The sequence below is a fragment of the Leptosomus discolor genome, chromosome 5 (assembly GCF_034619465.1).
Source record: "Leptosomus discolor isolate bLepDis1 chromosome 5, bLepDis1.hap2, whole genome shotgun sequence".
Lineage (NCBI taxonomy): Eukaryota > Metazoa > Chordata > Aves > Leptosomiformes > Leptosomidae > Leptosomus > Leptosomus discolor.
In genome coordinates, this window is record NC_141395.1 from 32494658 (window position 1) to 32520392 (window position 25735).

Consider the following 25735-nt stretch of genomic DNA (forward strand, 5'->3'; position numbering starts at 1 on the left):
CTACTTAGACTGGGAGGCTCGAATTGACAGCCATGGACGGATTTTTTACGTGGACCACGTGAACAGGACAACAACATGGCAGCGACCCACAGCCCCCCCAGCTCCACAGATTCTCCAGAGGTCAAATTCCATACAGCAAATGGAACAGCTGAATCGCCGGTAAGAATTACCCTTGTTGGTTGTGAATTGTGTGCTTGCAAAACCACATTCACCACTGTAAGACTAAGTATGAAGACAGGGTCACAGCTGCTACCGCAGCTGGCCATATGCATTTATTTTTATGTGGCTGGCCCTTTTAAATCGCATGTGGGCTTCTAGGGCTTTTGTATTCCACCTGTGTTCATAAGCCATGTGGCTAAAAAAAATAATCTGATAATGGTTTTCAGAAATTCAAAAGGCTATTAGTGCAGAAATTAGAGACCAATGTATATTAACCTACACAGCAGAAAAGATGCGCATGCTCCCTTGGAGCCAGAATTGGATCATGGTTACCATATATTATGTATAAAGTCCAGTTTTCTAACCCTAGGTACCAGAGCATCCGAAGAACAATGACTAATGACAGGCCTGAAGAGCATACAAACGCTGTGGATGGAGCTGGAGAGGAAACTGATTTCCACCATTCTAATGCAGGTTAAAAAATAATCCCCCCCCCGCCCCTCTCTAAAGTGGAGTGCTTATCTCATAGATGATTTAATGAGAGTGACATAAGGCAGAACATAACTTCTGCCCCTGAAAGTCTGGGTGAAAATGAAACCATTTGTGTTCATTGCTGTCTAGTTTTTGAAGACTGTGGCTCAGCCTGCTCAGTACACTGAAGAGATGGATGTGACATTCAGAGCATTTTTATATTAGTACCTGACTGGATAAAAATATAGGCAGGACATTTGCAGTGAAAAAGTATAAAATTGTGTGTTCAGGGTTACAAATATTTTGAATCTGCTACTGCATTTTGAAATGGTAGAATACAGGACTAGAAAGGGCTTTGGGCAGTCATTGGCTTCATCTCTGTGCTGAGGATAGATAGGATGAGCTGTACCTAAACCATGCTTGGAAATGCTATCTCATGGGTTCTTATCTTCTCCAGTTGATGGACCTTCTGTAACTTTTTTAGCCAGTCTACTTGTATAGTTTCTTTTATAACATATCTTAAACCTGTTACTTCCTAATCTTTCCTCATGACTCATGTTTTTAGGTCTCCAGTTATTTTGTTAGCCTACTCAGGGTTGTCTTCAGTTGGTCTGTAGCTCCTGAGGAATATTTCAAAAAATTACATAAAGCTATGACTTTGCTGTACTGAAGAGATTGCAGAAAAGTCGTGTGTCTTATATACAACATTCCTGGTACATTCCTGCATAATTACTACATTTTTTTTTTCCTGATAGTTTGACACTAACCACCAGTGTTCAGTCTTTGATTGGCTAAAATCAGGTCCAGACACTTGTGTGCGGATCTTTGTCACAGATGACCATTTTTCATCTGGTGTTTGTGCAGTTGATTATCCCTACCTGCACAGGTCTTCACACTTTTCTAATGTGTCGCTATGGTTTTGAATCTTGTCCGTCCTGCTGTCCAAGTACTGCTGCGTCTCCTAGTTGGAGCAAGTTCTGTCCTCCCTATCCAGTCATTAACAGAAATAGTGAATAGGACCAGACCTAGACAGATCTCGGTGAAACATCACTTGGTGTACTCTCTTTGTTTGACATAAGTCATAACTGCTCTTCAGTACGTTTTTGAAAACTGCTCTCCAGGTAGTTTCATCTGTTTCAGGTAATTTTCTTCTCCAACGTGATTCTGAGAGTATCATGTAAACAGTATTAAAGACCTTATTAACATTGAAATATGTGGCCTGTGCACCACTCCAGTAGTAGAAAATAACTTCGTTAGTCTGCTATGATTCATTCTTCAGAAATCCTGGTTATTTCTGTTTCTCTACCTTGATCTCTTTGCATTGCTTTAAGTAGTTTGACAGTTCATGTGTCTGACTAGAAAATATGTCAACTCATCTATAGTTTCCTTCACCCTTTTTTTTACCTATTCTTAAAAATGGATATAATATTTATCCCTCTTCTTGTTTCTTCTGAGAACTCCTTTAGACCTCCAAAATAACCACTGATGTTTTAGATTGCTTCACCTAAGTGTGTTAGAGTACACTTAATCAAGGCCAAAAGATTTGAAAACCTCTGATCTGCACCACAGTCTTTAACCTGCTCTTTACCTATTTTAGCCTAAGAAGAAAGTTCTCTTCATTCTCCTGTTTTTAGTTCTCCTAGTCGTTTGGTTGGTGTTGGCTTTTTGAATGAAGACAGAAGGAAAGATGTTTTTTGATGAGCTCTAACCATCGTTACTAGTTTTTCCTCTTGCTAAGCAGTTCTGTCCTTGATCATTTTTCTGCTATTAATTTACTAATACATTTATAAGGTTAGTTTGTTACCCATCCAGTCCCTTGTGTAGTTGTGCATATGTGCTTTGGCTTTGTCTCTAGATGCTCTTCATATTTTCTTGTAATACTCTTTCTTACATTAATATAATACCCAAGCAATGCCAGCCTTTCTTGAGTTTCAAGTCATTGTAGAACTTGTGGTTTTGCCAAGTGCTGCCTTTATATTTTTTCTTTACTTCTGCCATAGCCTTTTCCTTTTCTGTCTTTGGACATGTGCAGCTAGATGGTTTGTTTTGCTGTAAACAAATCAGTTAAAGCAAATTCAGGTTAAACCCTAACCAGCAAGTTCAGATGAGTGAGCTTTTATAAATCAAATTCATAAGCTTCCAGACCTCACGAAAACCCAGCTGGTGACCCATTCTAGTTTCCAGATTACCCAGACTGTGACAGCGGACCTACCTGCAGCATGTCACAGCATCTTCCAGGGTGTGAGAAGTGACTGGTGTACACCCAGGTTTTGTACCAATACAGAATTGACATGCAACCGCAGTGCATGCATGGAAGACACTCCCAGCCCAAATATTCAGGCATGGCTTCAGGGGTCTTTATGCTACACTGCTCTTGTTCCATAGACATACCTCATGCAGGAGGGCTTGGGATCTGTTGTTTAAGAAGTGTCTCTAAAAATTCTGTTGTTCGTTTACTTTTCCTTTGGTTACTAACTTTCTGTTTTGTGGTTTCTTCTAATGCTTTGAATGAACTCGTTATGGAAACAAGGGAATGGGGAAGATAATGTTTACCCTTACATATTTAGAATTGTACTCTTTGTTCTTTTCCTCCTCTTTTTTTTTTTCTTTTTTTTTTCTTTTTTTCTTTAATTTCTTCTTACTTTTCCCTCAGTTTAGAGTCTCATTCATTGCCTCTCTTCTTTCTCTGCCTGTGGGTTATGTTTTTTTATATCCATGGTAGCCGTGTTCTACATAATTAATGCTCATTTGATGGGGAAGTGTGCAAATATTGCGATATGTAAAAGAAATAAACTGTGAAATGTAGAAGATAGCATACATTTTAGGGTAAAATCACTGCAGACCCAATCTGAATTGGCAATTTTTCACTTACATTAAAAAATGCATCCAAATGTCCTATTTATTTTCAGGGATAATTGGGGGGAACATTTTTAACATTGTAGCAAATACCACTCATAATGTATTTTCAGTTCCTAGTACTGTTAAAAAATCAGTGCACTTCTGCAGTTGCTAGGAGAAGACTCAAATGTTTACTGAAAGTTGAAACTTGAAAGATACTTCCTTAGCAACCTGTTTCTTACTTACATAAGCTGCTTAAATACTCTGCCAGGATTGGGGCTGTGTTAATGGCAGTGATTTTTTAATTATTTTTTTTTTTAAGGAGGAATGAAACATTTTGAAGTGTGCAATGACTTTTATATCCATTAGTTAGCATTTAAAAAATAACTTTTTTGCATTCAGTTGCAGTATAGCAATGTAGGCTTGCCACAAATACCTTCTTGCATCTTAGGCACGTGTTTGGTAATCCAAATAATTGGATGTGATGATATTTTTTTTTTTTTTTTTATTGATCACTGAAAGCAACAAGTAAAAGTTACTAAACCAATATTGTGATATTTTCAAGAACTTCAGTGCTGTGTTAGAGGAAATTCTGGTACACTTATGTGGAGAATATATGATAAATGTGAAGTAATTGTGTACCTAGTGCTTTTCTTGCTTGTGTGATTCAAATCGATATAGTTCTTTGCAGTGATGTTTTGATAATGATTATTACTGGCAGTTTTTGTCATTTACTTTGCTGTTAGATTTTCGAAGGGAGAATGTGCTGCCTCACTCTACCTCCAGATCCAGACTGACTTTGTTGCTCCAGTCTCCCCCTGTGAAATTCCTTATCAGCCCAGAGTTCTTTACAGTGCTGCATTCAAACCCTGTGAGTATTGCATCTACAGCTGAAAGACTTTCATAAATACGTGCTTATAAATGTAGTTGTCTTGTGTACAAAGATACTGCTCAGTGTTTTATGCTAAGATGTTGGTAGTACGTAGGAAGGCTGGATAAATTCACTCATCATCATTCCTTGCAGTCGGTGGGCTATCAGAGTTGTCATTATAGCTTCTACAGTTTTTTATTTTTTCACTCAATTCTTCATCTTATGATTATGGAACTCATTTGTTTATTGAAGCAATGGCTTTCTTACTGTGCTTTGCAGAGGGTGAGACACAATTCTGAGAAGGGAAACGATGCTTATGTTTTAACATCACTTTGCTGCTTATGGGATGATTTGATTCCCCCAGATTGCCTGGTTTATATCAAAATAGATTCGAGGTCACACTGAACAAAAAAGCATCTTAGTATATATTTTGCTTTTCTGTTTTGCCTGTTCAGTGCTGCTTCTTAAGTATTTTTTTTTCCGCAATGTTTCTTTTCCTTTGTGTAATGGGATGTAGAGTGTAAACAGAAGTAATGGAATGAATAATTTTTTGTCTGCAAGTACACTTCTTCATAATTCAGTGTTTTTTAAATTACTAGTCAATGTTAGTTTGGTTTTGTTATATATGTATGCTTGTCTGTGTCTGAGTAATTCATCTTAGCTTGCATAGCTTTATCTTGAATATATGGAATAGGACAGAGGTCGACAAGACCTCTGGCCAGGGAGAAGAGGTGTAGGGGCACAGAGTGATTTAGGTAGCAGCACAGTGCAATAGGAGGGCCTATGTTTTGGCTTCTGTCTATTGCTAGTCACGAGACAAAGACCTGGTTTCTGGTGGCTGGGTTTTTTTGGAAGGAAGGGTGTTAATTGTTTATTTTACCCCTCTTATTTAAAGTTTTCCCTATTCCTCAGTCCTCTCCTTTTACTCTCTTATTTTACTACATAAATTACACATGGACATGCAATGATAGGGTACTTTTGAAAAATCAATAGGTGGAAACAATATTTATGCAGATTTGTGAGAAATTCTACAAGCTTATGTATCTCTGTCCTGCAGAAAACCTTACGAGCTTTATCGCTGTAGTCTATGGCTGCATTTGACCCATTATTCCAGAAATTAGAAAATATCTATGAAATCTTTGCTTTTAAAACAATTTTCATGTTACAGGATTCTTCACAGTTCCAAGGACAAGTGTAGTAAATAGAATTTGTGATATATTTCACACTTTGATGAAATGAGTCAATTAGGAAATTTTGCGTATCTCAAGCAAAATAAGAAACATCAAACGTTTATCCCAAAACCTCAGAAAGAGGATAATTTTTTTCATACTGTTGTAGCTTAGTTGGAGATAATTTTTAAGGTTTTATAGATGATTAGATTATTTATTTACACTGGAAATGTTGTCTTTTGTAGTAAGAAGAAATTTTATATTTTAAAAGTAGTTCCTTTTGTTATTTATTTTTCAGAGTGCCTACCGCATGTTTACAAATAACACATGTTTGAAGCACATGATCACCAAAGTCCGGCGGGACACCCACCATTTTGAGCGCTACCAGCATAATCGTGATTTGGTGGGCTTCCTCAACATGTTTGCTAACAAACAGCTGGAGCTGCCGAGAGGTTGGGAAATGAAACATGACCATCAGGGCAAGGTAATTGTAACTGCTCATGTGATTTTGAGTGCTTGATCTTGGATGTTGCAATGTCAGGACTGGGTTGCTCTTAACAAGAGCCTAAGTGCACATGGTTCCCCAGATGTAAAAGATGCGCATCCTTTTCTACTGCATTTGCCAAAAGAAGATTGGAATTTCTTGCCTATGCTGACAAAGCATTACATGAAAGGAGAAGACGACTGATAAATGGGGATTAATCATTACAAGGAAAATAGCTAGAAAATCTGTAGCCTTTTTACAATGAAAAAAGTTGTTTAGATTCCCTCAGATGTTCAAAACTTCTTTTGAAAAGAATTATCTGCTGTATAAATACAAGCAGTTCAGTGAAGTTCTTTGGAGTTTTGCCTGTGTACTCCTAAGATAATTTAGATGTAAAGTTACTTTATTATCTACTGAATTTTATTTAGTTATTGTTGAATAATTTGTATTAGCTTTTTTCCTGTCTAACTGTCAAGCTTTTCCTTAGGGCCTTTTTTTTTTTTTTTTACTACTTCAACTTGAAGTCCTGACTGGGATTCATTAGCATGCATTATTTGCACTTTTTTTCTTTAATAGCTGACCATTTTCCTAGGCGAGTCCTCTATCAAAATGCTAAGTAGTGTTCATCAGTTTCTGAGATAAATTGGATGCACTTAAGACTGGGATAGCCCTGGGGATGATCACTCTATTGGTTGTGTATTCATTAACAGGAACGAATTTGCATGTAGTAAGATTCATTAATGGGGATCTCGAATAGTTGCAAGTCTTACTGCCTTTCAAAACAGGTATCACTTTTCAATTTCTAACAAAAATTTTAAAATCAAAGAACAGACATTTTTATAGTAGTAATGTAATTTTAATGTAACTTTAAACTAGTGTATCCTCACCATCTAGAACATGATTTTCTTTGCAGAAGATAGGAGGGTTAAAAATAGACTGTGATTAGCATGGGAGGAAGTGGAAAGGCTATCAGTTCATGTGAGAAGTTCTGATTAGGACTATAGGCATATTAAGCTTCTCAGTTCTTATGTTTATCAGCCTCAGTATGGTTAGCTGTGAGTGTCCGTATAAATAATGATCTTGATGCTTGAAAAGATTACAGGCAGATTCTAAACTGAAGGGTAGAAATAGTGCTTCAGGTTTGTTGTTTTCTTCGGTTTATTTAACTCTGGAAAGTACTGTGTTTTTTCATTAGAAACACAATTAGAAATGTGTAGTTATACTAAACTTGTTCTTTGCTTCCCTCACTCTTTTCCGTTTTAAGTCATTCTTTTTATGTTCAGAGACAGGTTTTCCCCTGAAGAATATAGCAATTTTCAATTGACTTTAATAAGCACTCCATAGAGAGAATTAGGCCTTTGGATTTCTGGTGTGGTATTTGGTAACAATGGTGCTACCACAATATTAATCAACAAGAGGAAGCACTGAATAAATCCTCACTGGGATTTATTGACTTTGAATTAGGCTCAGTATTGTTCATTTTCATTATGTTGCATTGCCTTTGTCACAAGTAGCACTTGTGGCCAGTAGAAAAGCCTATTCAGCACTGGAGAGACATGATGGCCAATACATGGTGAGACCACTGCTTGATGAGACCAAACTAAAACTGGACCTGCCTTTATTAAAGCATAAAGTTAGAGAAGAAAGTAGAAATTAGCTAAGCCACAATATATAATTATGTTTCCTTTCCCTGGTTACTCTTCCCTGCTGAGACGAGGTTTTCCTTCGTTTTTCCAAGCATATCATAGTAGGAGTCTTGGTGCTCTTGCTCACAAGGCACAGTGATCATTCTGACCCTTATGCAGTGCTGAGTAGTAGAGTTTTTACTCCCCAGTGTCAGTGCAGTCCTGGTTGCTTGTCCTTTTTGCAGGCTGTCTTTCAAGGACAGCTGGGGACTGCCTACCTCTGAACTCCCTTCAAAGCTGTACAGCAAAGCCCAGTTGCCCACTCGTCTTTGACTCCTCCGTGTATCCCCTACAGAAGATAAAATCTGTTTGGCATGCAGTTCTCCCTAAAAGGTCTGGTGCAACTAGGATGTAGTTTCTGATTGGCATTGCAGATGAACATTCATTAGTCACTGACCACAGGGAGGCAGAAGACCACTGGAAGAGATGGTAACATATCAGCTAGATAGGTCCCTGAGCTGAACTCAGTCTGATAACTTTGAAATCACAGGCTCTCGTCCTGCTGGGAGACTTCAGCCACCCCGACATCTGCTGGAAAAGTAGCATGGTGAGCTATAGGCAATCCGGGAGACTCCTGGAATGCACTGAGGATAACCTTTTAAGCCAGGTAATAGAGAGACCTACCAGAGGGGATGCCATACTGGACCTGATGGTCACCAACACAAGTGAGCTAATTGGTGACAGCCTGGGCTGCAGTGATCATGCACTGGAGGAGTTCACAGTCCTGAGGGACATGGGTCAGACAAAGAGTAAAGTCAGGACCCTGAATTTTACGAAAACAAACTTGCAGCTCTTCAAGGAGATAGTTGATAGGACCCCCTGGGAAACAGCCCTCAGGGACAAGGATGCAGAACAGAGCTGGCAGATCTTTAAGGATGCTTTCCATAGAGTGCAAGAGCTCTGATCCCTGGGTGTAAGAAATGAGGAAAGCAAGGCAAGAAGACTGACATGGCTGAGTCGAGACCTGCTGGTCAAACTAAAGGGCAAGAAGGAAATGCACAGGCGGTGGAAGCAGGGGCAGATACAGGGACACTGACTGGTTGCATAGGGGTGGGGTCAGGAAGGCCAAGGCGTGGCTGGCACTGAACTTGGCAAGGGATGCAAAGAATAAGAAGGGCTTCTACAGGTGTGTCAGCCAGAAAAGGAAAGTTAAAGAAGGCTTACCCCCTCAGTGAGCAAGACTGACAAGCTGGTAGCAATAGACGAGGAGAAGGCTGAGGTACTCAGCAACTTTTTAGAACTTCAGTCTTCACTGGCAGCCTCTCTTCCCACACCTCTCGAGTGGATGGGCTGGAAGACAGGGACTGGGGGAGCAAAGTGCCTCCTACTGTAAGAGAAGATCAGATTTGTGACCACCTGAGGAACCTGAACTTACATAAGTGTATGGGACCTGATGAGATGCATCCCAGAGTCCTGAGGGAATTGGCTGATGTAGTTGCGAAGCCACTTGCCATGATATTTGAGAAGTCGTGGCAGTCAGGTTAAGTCCCTGCTGACTGGAAAATGGGAAACATTGCACCCATTTTTAAAAAGGGTAGAAGGGAACTACCCTGATAACTACTGACCTGTCAGCCTCACCTCTGTGCCTGGGAAGATCATGGAACAGATCCTCCTAGCAGCTGTGCTAAGGGACATGGAGGACAGGGAGGTGATTAGAGAGAGCCAGTGTGGCTTCAGCAAGGGCAAGTCCTGCCTGACCAGCCTAGTGGCCTTCTATCATGGAGTGACTACATCAGTAGACAAGGGAAGAGCTACGGATGTGATCTATGTGGACTTCTGTAAGGTCTTTGACACATTCCCCCACAACAACCTTCTCTCTAAATTGCAGAAAGATGGATTTGATGGGTGGACTGTTCAGTGGATGAGGAGCTGGTTGGATGGTTGCATCCAGAGGGTAGCGGTCAATGGCTCGATGTCCAGATGGAGATTGGTGACAAGTGGCATCCCTCAGGGCTTTGTACTGTGACCAGTGCTGTTTAATATCTTAATCATTGACATAGACGGGGGGCTCAAGTGCACTCTCAGCAAGTTTGCAGATGACACCAAGCTGAGCGGTGTGGTTGACACACCTGAGGGACGGGATGCGATCCAGAAGGACCTGGAGAAGCTTGAGAAGTGGGCCCGTGTGACACTTATGAGGTTCAACAAGGCTAAGTGCAAGGTCCTGCACCTGGGTTGGGGCAACCCCCAGTATTAATACAGGCTGGAGGATGGAGGGGTTGAGAGCAGCTCTGCTGAGAAGGACTTGGGGGTACTGGTGGACAAAAAGCTGGACGTGGGCCGGTAATGTGCTCTTGCAGCCCAGAAAACCAAACGTATCCTGGGCTGCATCAAAAGCAGCGTGGCCAGCAGGTCAAGGGAGGGGATTCTCCCCCTCTACTCCGCTCTGGTGAGACCCCACCTGCAGTGCTGCATCCAGCTCTGGGGCCCCCCAGCATAAGAAAGACAGGGACCTGTAGGAGTGGGTCCCGAGAAGGGTCGCAAAGATGATCGGGGGCTGGAGCACTTCCCCTGTGAGGGCAGGCTGAGAGAGTTGGGGTGGTTCAGCCTGGAGAAGAGAAGGCTTCAGGGAGACATTAGAGTGGCCTTCCAGTACTTAAAGAGGATCTGCAGGAAATGTGGGGGCAATCTTTATAGCAGGGCCTGTTGTGAAAGGGCAAGAAATAACAGTTTTAAACTAAAAGAGGGTGGATTTAGGCTAGATATAAGGAAGAAATTTTTTACAGTGAGGGTGGTGAAACACTGGAACAAACTGCCCAGAGAGGTGGTGGGAGTCCCATCCCTGGTAACGTTCAGGCTCAGGGTGGACGGAGCTCTGAGCAACTTGATCTAGCTAAAGATGTCTCTGCTCACTGTAGGAGGTTTGGAACTAGATGACCTTTAAAGGTCCCTTCTAGCCCTATGGCTCTATGAAATTCTGCATTGCTGCATATGCGTGCACACATGCATGTATTATACAGAGAAGCACCCCAGTGCATTTGTGCAATATGTGTACGCACTTGTTAATATTTTAAAGCCAGATGCAAATGTATATACTTTTTAATTAGATCTCTGCAAGATGTGCCAATACTTAATAAGTTATTGTAGGGCGCTTTTGTTTTTTCTTTCTACAAATAAAGAATCCATTGTAATTGATTACTAATGTCTTCAATAGGAAGAAAAGGTACTTCAGCAGGCTTCATAGGCTTTAATTAGAAAGATAACTTGGGCAAATATCCATGTTTAATGGGCTAAATGTGGTTTTGGCACTACCCACCTTATGTAAGTCTCTTCAAGCATCACAGATTTATGAATTACTGCTAGACAGGAGTTATGAGAAGAATTTTTTTTTTTAAATGAGCCTGTGAGCTACACTGTATTTTGAGCTGTGTGCCAATGTCCAGATTAGCCCAAAGCCTTGAAGCTCCAATGATTTTCTTCACCGAAGCTTCAAAGTAATAATTTATGCTTTATTTTAAAGTAGGCTACTGTCTTATTTAATAAGATATGATTGTTTTTAACTTAATGTTTAAACAGAGTTGTTTATTTAAATGTGATGCTAAAGAACACTACATGCAATATTAGATTGCTGCATTAACTCAAAGAACTGTGTAATACAACTTTCTTCTATATTGAATTAGTACATTTTTTTCTAAGTGATTTTACAGTATAATGTTGACTTAATGAAATCAATCTTTGTTTTAATGAAAGTGGTTTAGATCTTATAAATACACATAGACCAAATTAGATTAAATAGTAGATAGAGGGACATGAAAAAAACCCCAACTATAGCAACCACTTGCTAATAAGTGAAATAGACCTATTAATCAGGAGCAAAGTTTTCAGAAAGCTTTGATATGTTCCAGCAGCCTCTTCCAGTCATTTTCCAAGCCTAAACCTGAAATTTCAGAATGGCTTTCATTCTGAGCTAGGACAAAGGTTGGATTCAATGATCTTGAAGGTCTCTTCCAACCAAAACTGTTCTATGATTCTATGGTTTCATATTCTTTAATCTGTATACTTGCACTGCAGGTGACATCATTGTCAAGGTGAACAAGTCCCACATCAGGCTCAAACATTACTATTAACATTGCATTTATTGAATACACTTCATAGTTTTTGGACTGTGGAACAGTCAGTTTCACTTGCCTATCTGTGACTATGTCAGATGATCAAAACGGAGTTCTTCCTACCTGTTCAGGTAATGTGATTCCTTGCTTGTAGGCATAGGTTACAGGTACAGGCAATGGCTGTTAGGGCTGTAGGAGGCTTAATGCCCTCTTCTTGAGCGTTTCTAACACTTTGCAACTATGGTGTTATTCCGTATGCTTCTCCTTCCTTGGGAAATGGAAGTATGAATGTTTTCTCCCACCACAATCCATAATGCTATTTTGTTGCTGTATAGCATGACACACTCGTCAGAAGAATTGCATTTTCTGGTCTGGCTATACTAAGCAGTCTGAAGCAATGATTTAATAAATACTGTCAGCTGGCATTGCTGCCAAAAGAGCCAGTTCTGCTCTCTGTTCGTCTCTGGTGGGCTGACCAAGGTTAGAACCAGCAGAAAGAAGGACAAAAAGAGTAATTTTAGTCTTGACCAGCTCCCCGACTGGGTTCACTGCATGGCTACACAAACACTTGTGCCACCATAAGGCAGGAAGGGTGCACAAGGGATCAAACAAGTGGTCAGAATGGGGGAAGATAAGAATGTTTCTTTTGCTGACACTGCAGGACTGAATTGTTTATGAAACTGTGGTCGAAGTACCTCACTGGTATCCAAACACAGAAATGGCTCCCGCAGTCCCTGACCACCTCTCTGCGGGTCCAGATTCTTTGATTCCTCAAACCAGATGCCACTTTCCTGGAACTCTCCTGCTCAAAACCAGGATCTTTTTTTGCCACTTCTACATGTTTTCAGCATCGTGACTGAAAAAGGCAAAGTGTGTTGAAATGGAATAGTGCTGGTTTCCAAGTGCAACACTAACACTGGACAAAGTTTAAATTTCAGGGCTACGAAACCTTTTAAGTTCAAATTAGACAGAATTGTAGGAGTTTTTAGTTTTCCAGGGTATATGCTCCTGTGACCTGGCTTTCAGCAAATGGCTGACCAGCCAATATGTGGTAGTTCTCACTGGATGCCTGGTTTAAGAGTTTTTGTTACCATTGTGTTTGTGTCCCTGACTGACCTCTCTTTTTGTTTTGTGTGTGGCTGGTTGTTTTTAAAGGTTAGTGAACTTAGAATGGATGTATCAGAAGGACAACAAAAGTGCCTGTTGGCCTGTAATCATAGTTCATCACAAGATGCACTCGTACACTTTATATATATACACCCAATTGTGTTCATAATGATATGGTAAACAGTTCACAAAAGGGAATGGTTTTGTCACTTACTGACATCTTTTTAGATGCTCATAGGAAATGAAAGGGAGAATACACCGGGATTGCTTTTATTAAACATTTAAGTATTCTCTTCTTGACAATCATAATAAAGCTTCCGACTTCTGATGCTTGTCAGAATTTCGAAGGGCTTTATAGACATGAATGGAAGTGAGGTATTAAAGAATTCATCCTATGATTCTACGATCCCTTCAGTCAGATATAAAACTGTTATCCGTCTTCTGCCAAAGGGAAATGCAAGCCACAGTAATGTGAGGAAGATTTTCCAAAGCCTCACATCAGCGAATGAAACCTAGATTGTGAATAGACATTCATATTGGACATACTAAGAAAAAAAAAATTGTCTATAAATTCTTTCTTCTTTCTCTTTCTCTAGGCTTTCTTTGTTGACCACAATTCCCGCACTACCACATTCATTGACCCCCGGCTTCCCTTGCAGAGTAGCAGGCCCACTAGCGCGTTAGTCCATCGTCAGCATTTAACTAGACAACGCAGCCACAGTGCTGGTGAGGTAAGTTGGATCTGCCCCTTCCCTTCAGGAACCACCAGGTTTTTAGGATCGTTCTCTTTCACAACTGTTCACAATTCCATGTTGTTGGGAGCATGATTCTCTTGTAAGTGCACGGCTCTCATCCATAACAATTTGTTATAATTGTTTATTTTATAATATTATATATTGTCTATTTGATAGCCGTTGTTGCTTTTGAAATGTATGATTTCAGAGGAAAAATATCAGACAAGAGTTTCCCTTACTTTTAATTTGCAGTAACCCCATTTAACCACAGGAGAGCATCTGATTACAGATTACCAGATATCAGTATATGTATCCTGTCTTCCGCTGTCAAAATACATATTGTTGTCTAGCATGATGTCTGACAAGTATGTTGATATAACTCTGCAAATGTGGGGGGAAAAACGTGCATGTGTGTATATACATCTTGCAACTTTCCAAATAGGTATAAAAAAATCTTACCATATATAGGCTTATCAGACTGTTACATGCATTTGCATATGCATTTCATGTCTACTTTCTGAATGGAAATACATGGAAAACACTATTTGATTGATATGTCGCTGTGGACCATTTTCACCGTCGGTCTCCATATTGTTGTTGTAACTTCTTTTTACTTGTGAGCAACTGTATGTACAATGGCTTAGACTTCAGTTGTACTTTATTTAACCTCTGTACTTTTGGCTGTAAGTTGTCTTTTCAGGGCAAGGCTATTCCATGCCAGGAATTTAGAATGGCAAGAGAAGTGCTCTGATTTATGTTTTTTATAGCTCAGTCTTATGGCAGATGAAGTTCTGCCAGGGGTCTGTTTCAGGGTGGGTGTGAATCTTCTCTGCCACTTCTCTAACAGGGCTTCTGCTGAGCTGCAACGAGTGCCATACTACTGCCTGCATATCTTATCATGTCCTGTGTGAACATGGCTTAGTCACACACGGTACTTTCCACCCCCCACCCCCAATGTAAGGTATATTCTACAAATGGTTTTAAATAGCATTTTCCATCGATTTGATGATGTGATGTAGGCAATGATGGCTTATAGCAGGCAAGGAAGCTAGAAGTGTCTTCATATAGCTATTTAGATCTTTGATAGGATAAAGCAAGTATTTCTGTTGTGATTGATTTATAACAGAGCAGAAATAAATTTTTTTTTCTTAACTTTGCCAAATATGCCCGGACATTATCTTTCTTTAAGCAGCATGCAGAGAGGTTTGTCGACCGTGCTGCTGAAGTTGTCAATAATGCAAAATAAGTTGCAAAATGTAGTTTATCCTACAGAAGTCATCATATATATATATATTGCATATACACAGTGCTGATTACCTGTCAAAATTTCCCACTCTGTCTAGATGCATGAAAGTTATTAAACAATGTTTCTACATGTAATTTTAGAAGTATTTCCTTGCTATTGTTACAATTGTAACTTGAATTGAATAGAAGTATAATTCCAGTTAGGAATCTCAAACACAGCAATTGAATACAGTATTCCCATTCTGGGATTAATGATGTAATGATGTTCATTTATATGTGTATGTATGAATCTGAGCACCACTTTTTCTTCTGCACTTATGACTTAATTATTGTATATTTGCATCTGTTTTTCCTATTTTTAAACCATTGCAACAAGGAACTGTACATTATTGCAAAAGATGAATACTTAATAAAAAAAATTCTCAAAATACTTCCTTTGGATTTGCCTTGCCATGAACTTTGATGTTTTGAAGCCACTGACGCAGTTTTTATGGGGAGATGCTCTAAAGCAAACATTAACCAGTGTAAGGAATGCCTTTTTAGCTAAAGCTGAACGGCAGCGTGAAGCTGGAGCTAATAATAATGGCATTCCTTTTCCAGCACAGTGCCTACAGGAAATGATTTTTCATTTTTCTAAGACAGTATTATCAGAGAGCACAAAGATCCTGGGAGATATCTCAGGACTTTTTCTTCTTCATGATTCCAGAGACTGGATTTAAAAACAACCTTTACAATTATTTGATCTTTTGCAGTTAGATGTTTTAGAGATCTTTGAAGCTTGGAAGTGTCATTCAAATGCTAACCATTACATGTAGATAGAGGAACTGAGAAGTAAACATAAAGGTCCAGCAGGATGAAAAAGAGGTTGAACAAAATGTTTTATATAGATGAAATACGAAATACTGACACTGCAGAAATGGCTGAAGCCTCAGCACACAGAGAACTGCAGAAGCTGCCCTGACATCACAAATGCTACCAGGAACAACTTTGCATTGTGGTTCTACCCTAAAAACCATTCACATGCAACATTTTTTAATCCCAGAAGGTGAACAGAAAAAAATCAGAACAATTTTACTGAGTGATTGTAGGAAATATTTTTACGAGTTTTGGACTCGTTTGCCTTTCTTGAATGTGAACTCACTTCTTTATCCTTCTGCTTCAGCCACAAATTGTTTCCACTTCAAATTTAGGGAAACTCCATTAATGGACAGAGGTAATAGAGGTGCTAGCGAAGGATCAGAATTTGATATTTCAGAACCTTTAATCTGCATAAAGATGTCTGTGAAGTACAAAAGACCCTCTGAAGGAATCCCAGTTTGAATTTTTTAGTCCCTTTTCAGAGTGGGACTATTAATTAAAAATAGCAATAAACTTTCAATCAGTTTTGATTCTTCATATTAATAGGCACAGTATACTAAACAATATTTTACTAATAACTGTTATACAACATAGCTGATTCCTGCTGCAGTGGTTACTGGGGATAGTGATCAAGCAAAGCATTTACATACATGCTTAGTTTTGAGCCATGTGTGTTCTCACTTTTATGTACCCGAGTACATATGCTGGCATAGAGACACTCATTGTGGTTACTTGCACATTTTCAGGTCGGAGAGGACTCCCGTCACACAGGCCCACCAGTTTTGCCAAGACCGTCTAGCACATTTAATACAGTCAGCCGAGCTCAGTACCAGGACATGGTTCCAGTGGGTATGTCGGCATACAGCCTCTCTTCAGAGAAGTTCTCCATGCCTGAGTGTGTCATGTCAGTGTGCGCTGCTGGATTTTCCATTTGGTTGGAGTGGGTGGAAGTCACCTTTTGTTATGATTACTTCTATCCATCAGCATTTCCCAATTGTTCAGTTGCAACCTGCAGGAATAGTACTGAAGTGTCTGTGCAGAACCAAATAACTGGTGTAAAACTTTTACCTTCGTAGCCCACTTACCCTACATGGTGACAGGAAAAGTTGAAGCCGGTGAGCCAAGTCATGTCCTAATTGGGCTCCATGTATTCCCAGTGATTTTTCTACAACTTCTGAGCATCTGTTTTGGCAGGATTCCAGAAAGTGTTAATCAGCTTGGAATTAGTCGTTAGCTTAACTTCTGTTCTCAGTTACACACACACAAAGTTACTGGCTTCTGTGCCACCAAGAACAGAATCTAGCTTATTGAATCTAACAGCTGTCACATTGTGCTAAATCAAGATAAATTAATCGGATTGACTATAACTGGCTCTTTGTACTGTGGCATGTTTACTTGAAAATCTCTGCTAATTTAAATCATTCCCATTGCCATGGACATGGTGTGCATACGCTGCAGGCTCAGCAATTAGTGAGGATCTGATATGGGTGTTTCCAGTGACTTTAATGTTTGAGAATGGATTTCAGTGCAGTGAAAACCAAGGTCCCTGCAATTTTATTCTGGTAATGAATATTCTAGTTTGACCTTAGCTAAGAGTTTGAGTGGTAAAATAGAAATTGCTAACAGAATTAGAGCTGTTAACAGGGGGAAGGATGTGCCACAATGGGATTTGGTTCATAATCACAAAGTGTGTTCCCTAAATGATAGCAGAATCGGTAGCTGTATGTGGAAAAAGTATTAACACAATACTGCTAAACTTAAAACTGTGAAGATGAAGTCTGCTGTCATTATTGTTCGAAATGCCAAAGTAATGCAGTCCTCTCTTTAATATCTCCTTGTTTCAGCATGATATTTTTCTTGATGTTTTCAGCTTACAATGACAAGATTGTTGCATTTTTGAGGCAGCCCAATATATTTGAAATTCTGCAAGAGCGTCAACCGGATCTTACCAGGAATCATTCACTCAGGTAATAAAATTAGTGAAGTTTGCTGTTCCCATTTTGATACAAAATGCTAATTAGAATTAGTTTCTTTCACTAACATTAGCAGTGGGACATAACATATTGTAGGCTTTTGGCCTATTCAAACATATTCATAAAGCTGTGGGAAATAGTTGTTTATTGTATTTCTGTGTAACTCCCTGAAATATGGTTTAGGAGAACAGAGGCAATGTGTTATTACCAAATAAAGGTACCTACAAGAAAATGTTTGGAACAACTGGCATAAGAGATTTGTTGCCGTCTTCAAAATGTGCCAAGACAGCTGGATGGCACGGCAAATGTGCCCACACAGTTGAATATGTGTACAGCTGGGAGTGTGAGGCAGAATGGCATTTGGTTCTGTCCTCATCTTCTCAATGTACATTTACGGAAAGGCTGTCCTGACCTAATGACCTTGGAGGTAATCTTATATCAATCAGAATTTTTAGGATTTCTCCAAAATTTACAAAATGGATATCTATAGGTTTTTGTGTGGTCCAACTAGGTCAGCTGAAGGATGATCTTTGATTGTTATAGGTTGTTATAACTCCTCATATGCTTAGACTAGGAATGATAAAAGTGAAATTCAGAAAGTGGCAAGATCTCTGTGAAAGTGTATCACCCGCAAAGACACTTTAGTTCATGTGCTTGGATGTAAAAGATGGAACAACAGCTTGGATGTTATTGATGAGGACTTGAATGACTGTATCTATTCTTTCTTGGACGCTAGATTTAAAAAATGCTGATTTGATGGTTGTGGTCTGCTCAGTGCAGAGAGCTGCCAGTGCAGTGCTCTGTGTTCCAGATGCCTATCTGGCATAGCAGCCAGCAATGATTTTAATTTTTTTCCATTCTCATAGTGTTACTTATTGATGCCTTTTCTCCGTGTCCTTCAAGTTCCTGAAATTCAACAAGCTGCCCTGTTTCGCAGTTTCCCAGGGATTTGTGATCTAACAAGTTTTGTGATCAGCTTTCTATGTTAAAGATTTAGTTTACCCTTTAAATAAAACCTGGCTGGCAAACCTCAAATGGTGAACTGTCAGAATACACAGTCTCTAGAAAATACAGACAAAAGGAGGAAAATTAAAATGTACAGTTCTCAGCCTGTCAAAGCAGTTCCTATGTTGCACTTGTATCACTACAGGCAAGTTTATCCCACCAGGCTTGGTTTGAAAAATGAGCAAGCTAATCTGTTGGAAAATAATATACAATTTCTGATTATTAGTAGTTTTATTATTCCTTTTTCCTTTCCCCAGGGTGCTTGGCTTCCTTTTTTCTGACAGCAATCAGTGTGTCATTTTATTCATGTGTTTTGTGGTTTTTTGGTAACTTAGAGTTCAGACTGTTCAAAATACTTCTTGATATTGTCAGATTTTGCTTCTTGTAGAACCTTGCTTCCTGATTACTGAAACATAATTTGCCACCAGCTGAGCCCTCCTCAAGAAAGATGGTTTTCAGATTAAAAATGGAAGATCAAAGGATAAAAGATCCTGGTTTCTCTAACTCTTCATTTAATTGAGACTATATATCCTTCTTTATGCTTAATTTGTAAATAGACCGAAGATACAGGTTTAACTTACATGCTTTAGCAGAATGACTAGGATTTTAATGAACATAGTTTTATTTCAAATTAAGTAGGATTGGTCAGAGAAGCCATTCTGTTAAGCCAAATGGTTCCATTCTAGTCTTAGTCTTTGAAGTGAGTATATTTGATTAAGGTAAAGTGTCTTACAGTATACCTCTCCTATACACTTCTACAGTTGATGCTTCAGTAACATTTCCTATTTTTTTATAAAGATCCCAGTTTCATTTTTCCTAGTTAGTCTTTTAAGAGCCTAATTTAGCAAGTTATTAGAATCCATGTGTATTTGATGCATTGTGAGACTAAGCAACTCCAATGACATTGCTGTAACACTTGATGAATTAAGACCTAAGTGAAATCCCACACTATGAATTCTTTGTATAATTTTTTTTTTTAGTGTAGTGATCAGTACAACTGTCTGTAACCTGTTTCTTTGAGGACCTCAGTGCAACTGAAGTAGAGTTATGATTATATTAAATATTATTAGTATTAGTATTATTAGTAGTATTATTATTGGTAGTATTATTATAATTATTACATAGGTGAGGAGGAAAATCAGTATTTGGCCAGTGGAAGAGAACAGAGATAATTTGAAAAGATCTCTTACGTTTTCTGTCTAAAATTTCTCATTCCTAAAAAGAATGAAGAGATGTGATAAGAACTTGAAGTCTATTAAAATATACAGTTAAAGTATACTACAGGTAGGAAATTGTTGTTCAGAGGTTTTGTGGTGGAGTGAGAACATTGTACTTATCGTACTGTTATTAAGCATGGAGCCAGGATCAAATCTTACTGCAAGCCACCACAGATAAAACTGAAAGGCTCTTAAATAATATAAAAGGCTTCAGGCAAAGGCACTGATTATATTAAACGTATTTTATATCTTAAGAGAAGATAAAAGGCATATATTTAAAAAACTACCATTGAAGTGAAAACCCATTGGTGACCCTGAGAAGTCACAGATTGCATTCATCTGGAGGCCTGCAGACATTAGTTAACCCGGAAAACATCCTTCTGGTTCCTGGTGTTGCTGCCAACTAAATGCTAAGATATATTTTGTAATCCACCATTTATTTCCTCAAACCTTGCCATTTCGGCACTGATGTACATTGGAGTAGGCTCTGGAAGTGTCCAGACATCCCTGTTCTGGGCACTCTAGGGCCGTGCTTGCAGGTGGGCAGTGCATGTTGGCTTTGGCTCAATGCTGTGCTAGTGGAACTACAGGGCTTCCAGGCTGAGTCTTGACTGGCAACCACAGTGTTAACAAAGCAGGTGCTTGACTTTCAGTACATCTCTTCATAGAGAAACAGTGAAATACACACTCCTGCTACAGCCACACCTGCCACCCTGGCAAGCAGGGTCTGCGGGGCTCTGGGCACAGCCTGGCTGTGGCCCTTTTTCACCTTTGAATGTGCTGTAAATGTAGTGCAGGTTGCCAGGGAGTGTATGCTAGGTCCACTGATGACAAGGTCTTTATGCATTGTGATTTTGGAGGCAGATGACACGAAATTTGTTCTGATCTTTTTGTTGAAACTGCTGGGCATGAAATGATGTGTTCCAGAAATTAATAATGCAGCTTAAACTGTGCAGCTGCCAGCTGCCTTGTTACAGTGCTGATCGCATGGATTGTTTTTGACCTTCTTGTCACTGTTGGTAATAGGACAGTGGAGTAGATGGACCTTAGAGCTGAGCCAATGCTGTTGTTCTTGTGGGGAGTTCTTTACTTTTGTGTGTGTTTGGGGGTTTTATCCTTTGGAATTGAGACAGTTTCTACTACTTGGGCTTGGTTTTTGTCATCTTTTCCTCCTGAAGAGTAAAGCCAAATTAGAATTTATCTCTACTGTACCATCATATACCTTGTACTGATAGAGAAGAAATAAAAGGGATGTACTTCTACTTTAGAATGCAGGGGAAAACTCCAAAGTAAAAAATAACAGGAATCAGCCAAGGAATTATACTCAATATAGGTCCTAAAAATCTGCCTGTTACCATTCTCAGAATTTAGGATGCATGGATTCCACAATAGTGACCAAACGGGTCTGGGAGGAAGGGTGTGTGCTTGGGTGAGATGGGGGGCGGGGAGAAATACTACAAGGGCTTTTCTGGAAGATCTCTTAAATGCAGTGTAGTATGAAAACCCTGCTTTTAAAATCACAAGTGTGCATGTAATGTATGGCTGGCATTTGTACAGAGGTTCAAAAAAGACAGGACCTCTTTAAACAGTTCACTTTCAGAATAGTGCTGTTCTCCTGTAGGGCTTAGCCTCCTACTTGGAATACAGGGACACAGCTAGTGTGAACTTGAAGGATTTTTTTTTTTTTTTTTTTTTTGGCTTGTTGAGTGGCTGTACTACCTGAAGCAACCTGAGTATTGAAGAGATCAGGGCAAGAGGAGAGTCATTCCTCAAAACAAATTGGCTTTTTTTGGTTTTAATATTTTGCTGCTCACGTGGACATGGTAGGGCAGGGAAAAAAATGGTTTCTGAAATACAGAGGCATAACCCAGAGGTTTTTATTTACCCTGTATTTTTTGTTGTTGCTGTGGTGTACATTGGTGCCTTATTTGCAAAAGATATTTTGGAAGTCTTTTTTTGCTTACACAGGGAGAAGATCCAGTTCATCCGGACAGAGGGAACTCCTGGGTTGGTGCGTTTATCCAGTGATGCAGACCTTGTCATGTTACTCAGGTAGGCACTGCTGCTTTTGATGCACGTATGGAATATGCTGTAGCAGCTGCTGAGGAGCCTTTCAGTGAGTAGTGTGTGCTGATTTAGTGACCTGATCATTTCCCCTTCAGTTCTTGGACTTGCAGCTGGGAGAGCTACAACTCAAGGGTCAGATTTTTTATTTTCATCATGGTCAGTTTCTAGTAGTTGGAGGTCACATTTTTTCATTGGAGTGATGGAATGAGACACTCTGTCTGAGGAGAGGGCGAGTGCAAGAGTAGTGTGCTTGTGATTTATATGGATTTGCCCAGACCACCTTCTGTTGTCCTGTTGCATCAAGCTCTGACGTTTAGATAGGTGGTACAGTTTAGATCTCTTTGCAAGAATGTGCCTTCTACTGCTTTAAGAATGGATCTGTTTAGTTTTGTGGTTTGGGAAGTCCGTATTTGTGAATGTTCATACTTGAGATGTGTTTTTATTACTTATGTCTTGCTACCTTTTCACCATGCTGTCAAGCATTTTCCCATTGAATAAAGGAAATACTGTTACAGAGTTCAAGAAATGGGAAGCTCCTTCTTTAATGTTTTTAATTTAAGCAATTAACTCAAAAAATCAGGTGGATTTTTTGCTAGAATTAAACCCTTGTATCTTGATGTTGTATTCTCATCCATTGTAAAAGTGCATCAAGAAATTTATGAGTACATTTAAAATTGAATCTAGTGAAATAGGATTGGCATTAGTAGTAGTATTTTGAGGTCAGGTTGCATAATGATAATCCTTTCTGGTCCTTAAATCTCTGAAGTAATTACAGCTGTAAAAAAAAATAATCTCATTTTAAAGCCATGCTGAAGCTTTTTAAAATGTGAATAGTTGTTTCTTAAAAAACTTTTTAAGATTTTTGTTTTGATATATAATGCATGGAGATGACAGTTTTTACATATAAAAATATCTCTTCAGCTATTTTTTTTAAATAAAGGTTGCATGAATGATTTTGTCATTGCTCTCTGACTGGGTTTTGTTCCCTCTAGTGTTCTGTTCAACAGCAAAGAGTGCAAATAATTCTTATAGTGGAAATAAAGCAAATTCAAAATTTTGATTGCAATATCTCTTTTGTAGAAAAGCAATAATCAGTATAGCTGATTTTTAAGAGAAAAGTAGTATCCAGTGCCTCCCTAGATTAACTTTATCATCTTCTTTAGGTTATATTTCTCTTAATCTACTTTTTTTTCCAAAAAAATATCTAGTGGAAAAGCATTGCTTGAGGGTTTTCCTGATGTTTTATTAACGATCTAATGTTATCTATGCATCCATTAGTTTCTTAAATGTTGGATGTTAAACCTCAAGACTGGGCTGAGTTACTGTGAGCTTATTGTGAATAAATACTGATGTGAAATTGAAAGTGGGCTAAGTTAAAATAGTGGTGTACTGAGATGATGAAACTTCTTTTCTTACCAATATTTAGTCTCGGTGGATTTTTACTTTTAACAGTATCTTCTAGCAGGGTGTCATCATGACCCTTTTCTATGAAACCCTGAAAAGACTGCACTCTAATCATGGTGACTCAGTCTTTTGGGGCTCAGGACACCTGGGTTCTGTATCTAGCTTGGCTGGTTGAATGACCTTGGGAAGGCTGTATCCATTTCCATGCCACTCTTTCTTCAGTTAGGGAGAAATGATATAATTGTCCTGTAAAGCAGTCTGAGATGTAGTAAATAACTGGGTGGAATCAATACTTCTAATATTTTTATTGCTTGGGAACACTGGACATTTTTTCACCTGCTTCAGTAAATATTAAGTTGCAGCTAACTAAAAAAAAAAGCCAACCCCTGTGCATTTAGGGACTGAAGGAGGTACAATGCATTGCATTTTAAAAAATACTCTGAGAACAGCTTCAGATGTTAAGAAGAAAATATTTTTCAGTTTCTTCTAAATATGTTGTTAGTATTCAACACAAATCATTATTTTAACTCCTAATTGAATCAAAGATTGAAATAGTGGTTTATATTTGTCATATTTTCAGCATCAAAATGTGACTTGGAGGAAAACAACACATGGTCATGAATGTAAAAAGAACTGCCAGAGAATCCCAATTCCAAAAAATAAAATCTCATACGAAAAATTTTTCTCAGTATTTGTTTGGCGAACCAACTTAGTAAGAAACATCTTTTATTTGAACATTGCTTTCATTGGTTGAGCTCTATAGTAAAAGATTGGCTTGTGATTCTTTCTATAGCTCGATTTTTGAAAATAATTTTTACATATTATCTCAATAGCTTATACTTACCTGTGTTGTGTTTAACATCCAACATAGGCTTTGATACCATATCCATTCTGATATTAGATATTCTGTCTCCCTGGATTTGTTTGTGTCAATTTTGGGAAAACACTAGTATTTTAACATATAGAAGTACACAGATGCAGTGATTAGGCTGCAAAATGTTTATTGTTTTTCTCTTAAAAGTTGTGTAGCAATAATAGATGGGGCATGAAATAAATCAATCTCAACAGAGTAGATGTGATACCTGCTTCATAGAATCATGGAATCGTAGAATGGTTTGGGTTGGAAGGGACCTCATCTAGTTCCAGCCCCCTCAGGGGCACCTTCCACCAGACCAGGTTGCTCCAAGTCCCATCCAACCTGGCCTTGAACACTGCCAGGGAGGGGGCAGCCACAGCTTCTCTGGGCACCATGTGCCAGTGCCTCATCACCCTCACAGTAAAGAATTTCTTCCTAATATCTAATCTAAATCTCCCTTCTTTCAGTTTGAAACCATTACCCTCATCCTATCACTACACTCCCTGGTAAACAGTCCCTCCCCACCTTTCCTGCAGGCCCCTTTGAAGTACTGGAAGGCCACTTATAAGGTCTCCCCGAAGCCTTCTCTTCTCCAGACTAAACAACCCCAACTCTCTCAGCCTGTCCTCACAGGGTAGTTGCTCCAGCCCCATGATCATCTTCATGGCCTTCCTCTGGACCCGAGCAGGTCCATGTCTGTCTTGTGCTGGAGACTTCAGAGCTGAGCACAGCACTGCAGGTGGGGTCTCACCGGAGTGGAATAGAGGGGGAGAATCACCTCCCTTGATTTGCTGACCATGCTGCTTTTGATGCAGCCCGGGATGTGATTCACTTTCGGGGCTGTGAGTGCACATTCCTGGCTCATATTCAGTTTCAACAACGGTGTTAGCATTAAAGATAAAATAAAGAAATAACTTATGCCCAGAACCTTGCTATTCAATACACTCAACAAGTTCAGATATGATTCTTAGTCCTGGAGGCTTAGAATGTTTGTCTCTGTTCCTGGTCTTTGTGCAGTATTGCAGATCTTTTTCCAGGAAAGTGTGACTAAGGTTATTGATCCCTTTGTAAAGAGAGCACAAGTTTTAAAAAAAAAAAAAAAAAGGCAAAATTTAAAGGCTGATTAACTATATTTTAACCTTGAAAACAAATACTACACTATATATAGCAATGTCTCACAAGAGTAGTAATTACTGCTTTCCAGTACTTTCAAGATCTGATTGAGGGAATGGCAATAAAATATTTTACAGCACTCTTAAGTGTGCATAGTGGAAATAGGCAAGTGACTACCAAGGAAAGCAGGTTAGTAACTAGAGATTTATTCCTAGAAAGTGGAAAATGCCATTAGTTCAAATAAACATGTTATTTGCTCCTTTTTACCAGCTTGTTTGAGGAGGAGATAATGTCATATGTGCCACCACATGCCTTACTTCATCCTAGTTATTGCCAGTCCCCAAGAGGCTCGCCAGTGTCTTCGCCTCAGAACTCTCCAGGTAAGTTGCTCAGGCACAGCTTCTGCAGAGGCTGTATGAAACCATTTCTC

At 39.2% G+C, this 25735-nt stretch overlaps 1 protein-coding gene across 1 annotated transcript in view; it reads left to right on the plus strand.

The window, feature by feature from the left end:
* Positions 1-25735, plus strand: part of HECW2 (HECT, C2 and WW domain containing E3 ubiquitin protein ligase 2) — a 115686-nt gene that overhangs the window by 66206 nt on the left and 23745 nt on the right. Inside the window, exons 10-18 of the mRNA XM_086465208.1 lie at positions 9-159; positions 530-633; positions 4215-4339; positions 5807-5992; positions 13430-13564; positions 16417-16519; positions 17541-17637; positions 21834-21917; positions 25576-25685. Coding sequence (XP_086321334.1) covers positions 9-159; positions 530-633; positions 4215-4339; positions 5807-5992; positions 13430-13564; positions 16417-16519; positions 17541-17637; positions 21834-21917; positions 25576-25685 — 1095 coding nt within the window. The remainder of the gene's footprint in view (positions 1-8; positions 160-529; positions 634-4214; positions 4340-5806; positions 5993-13429; positions 13565-16416; positions 16520-17540; positions 17638-21833; positions 21918-25575; positions 25686-25735) is intronic.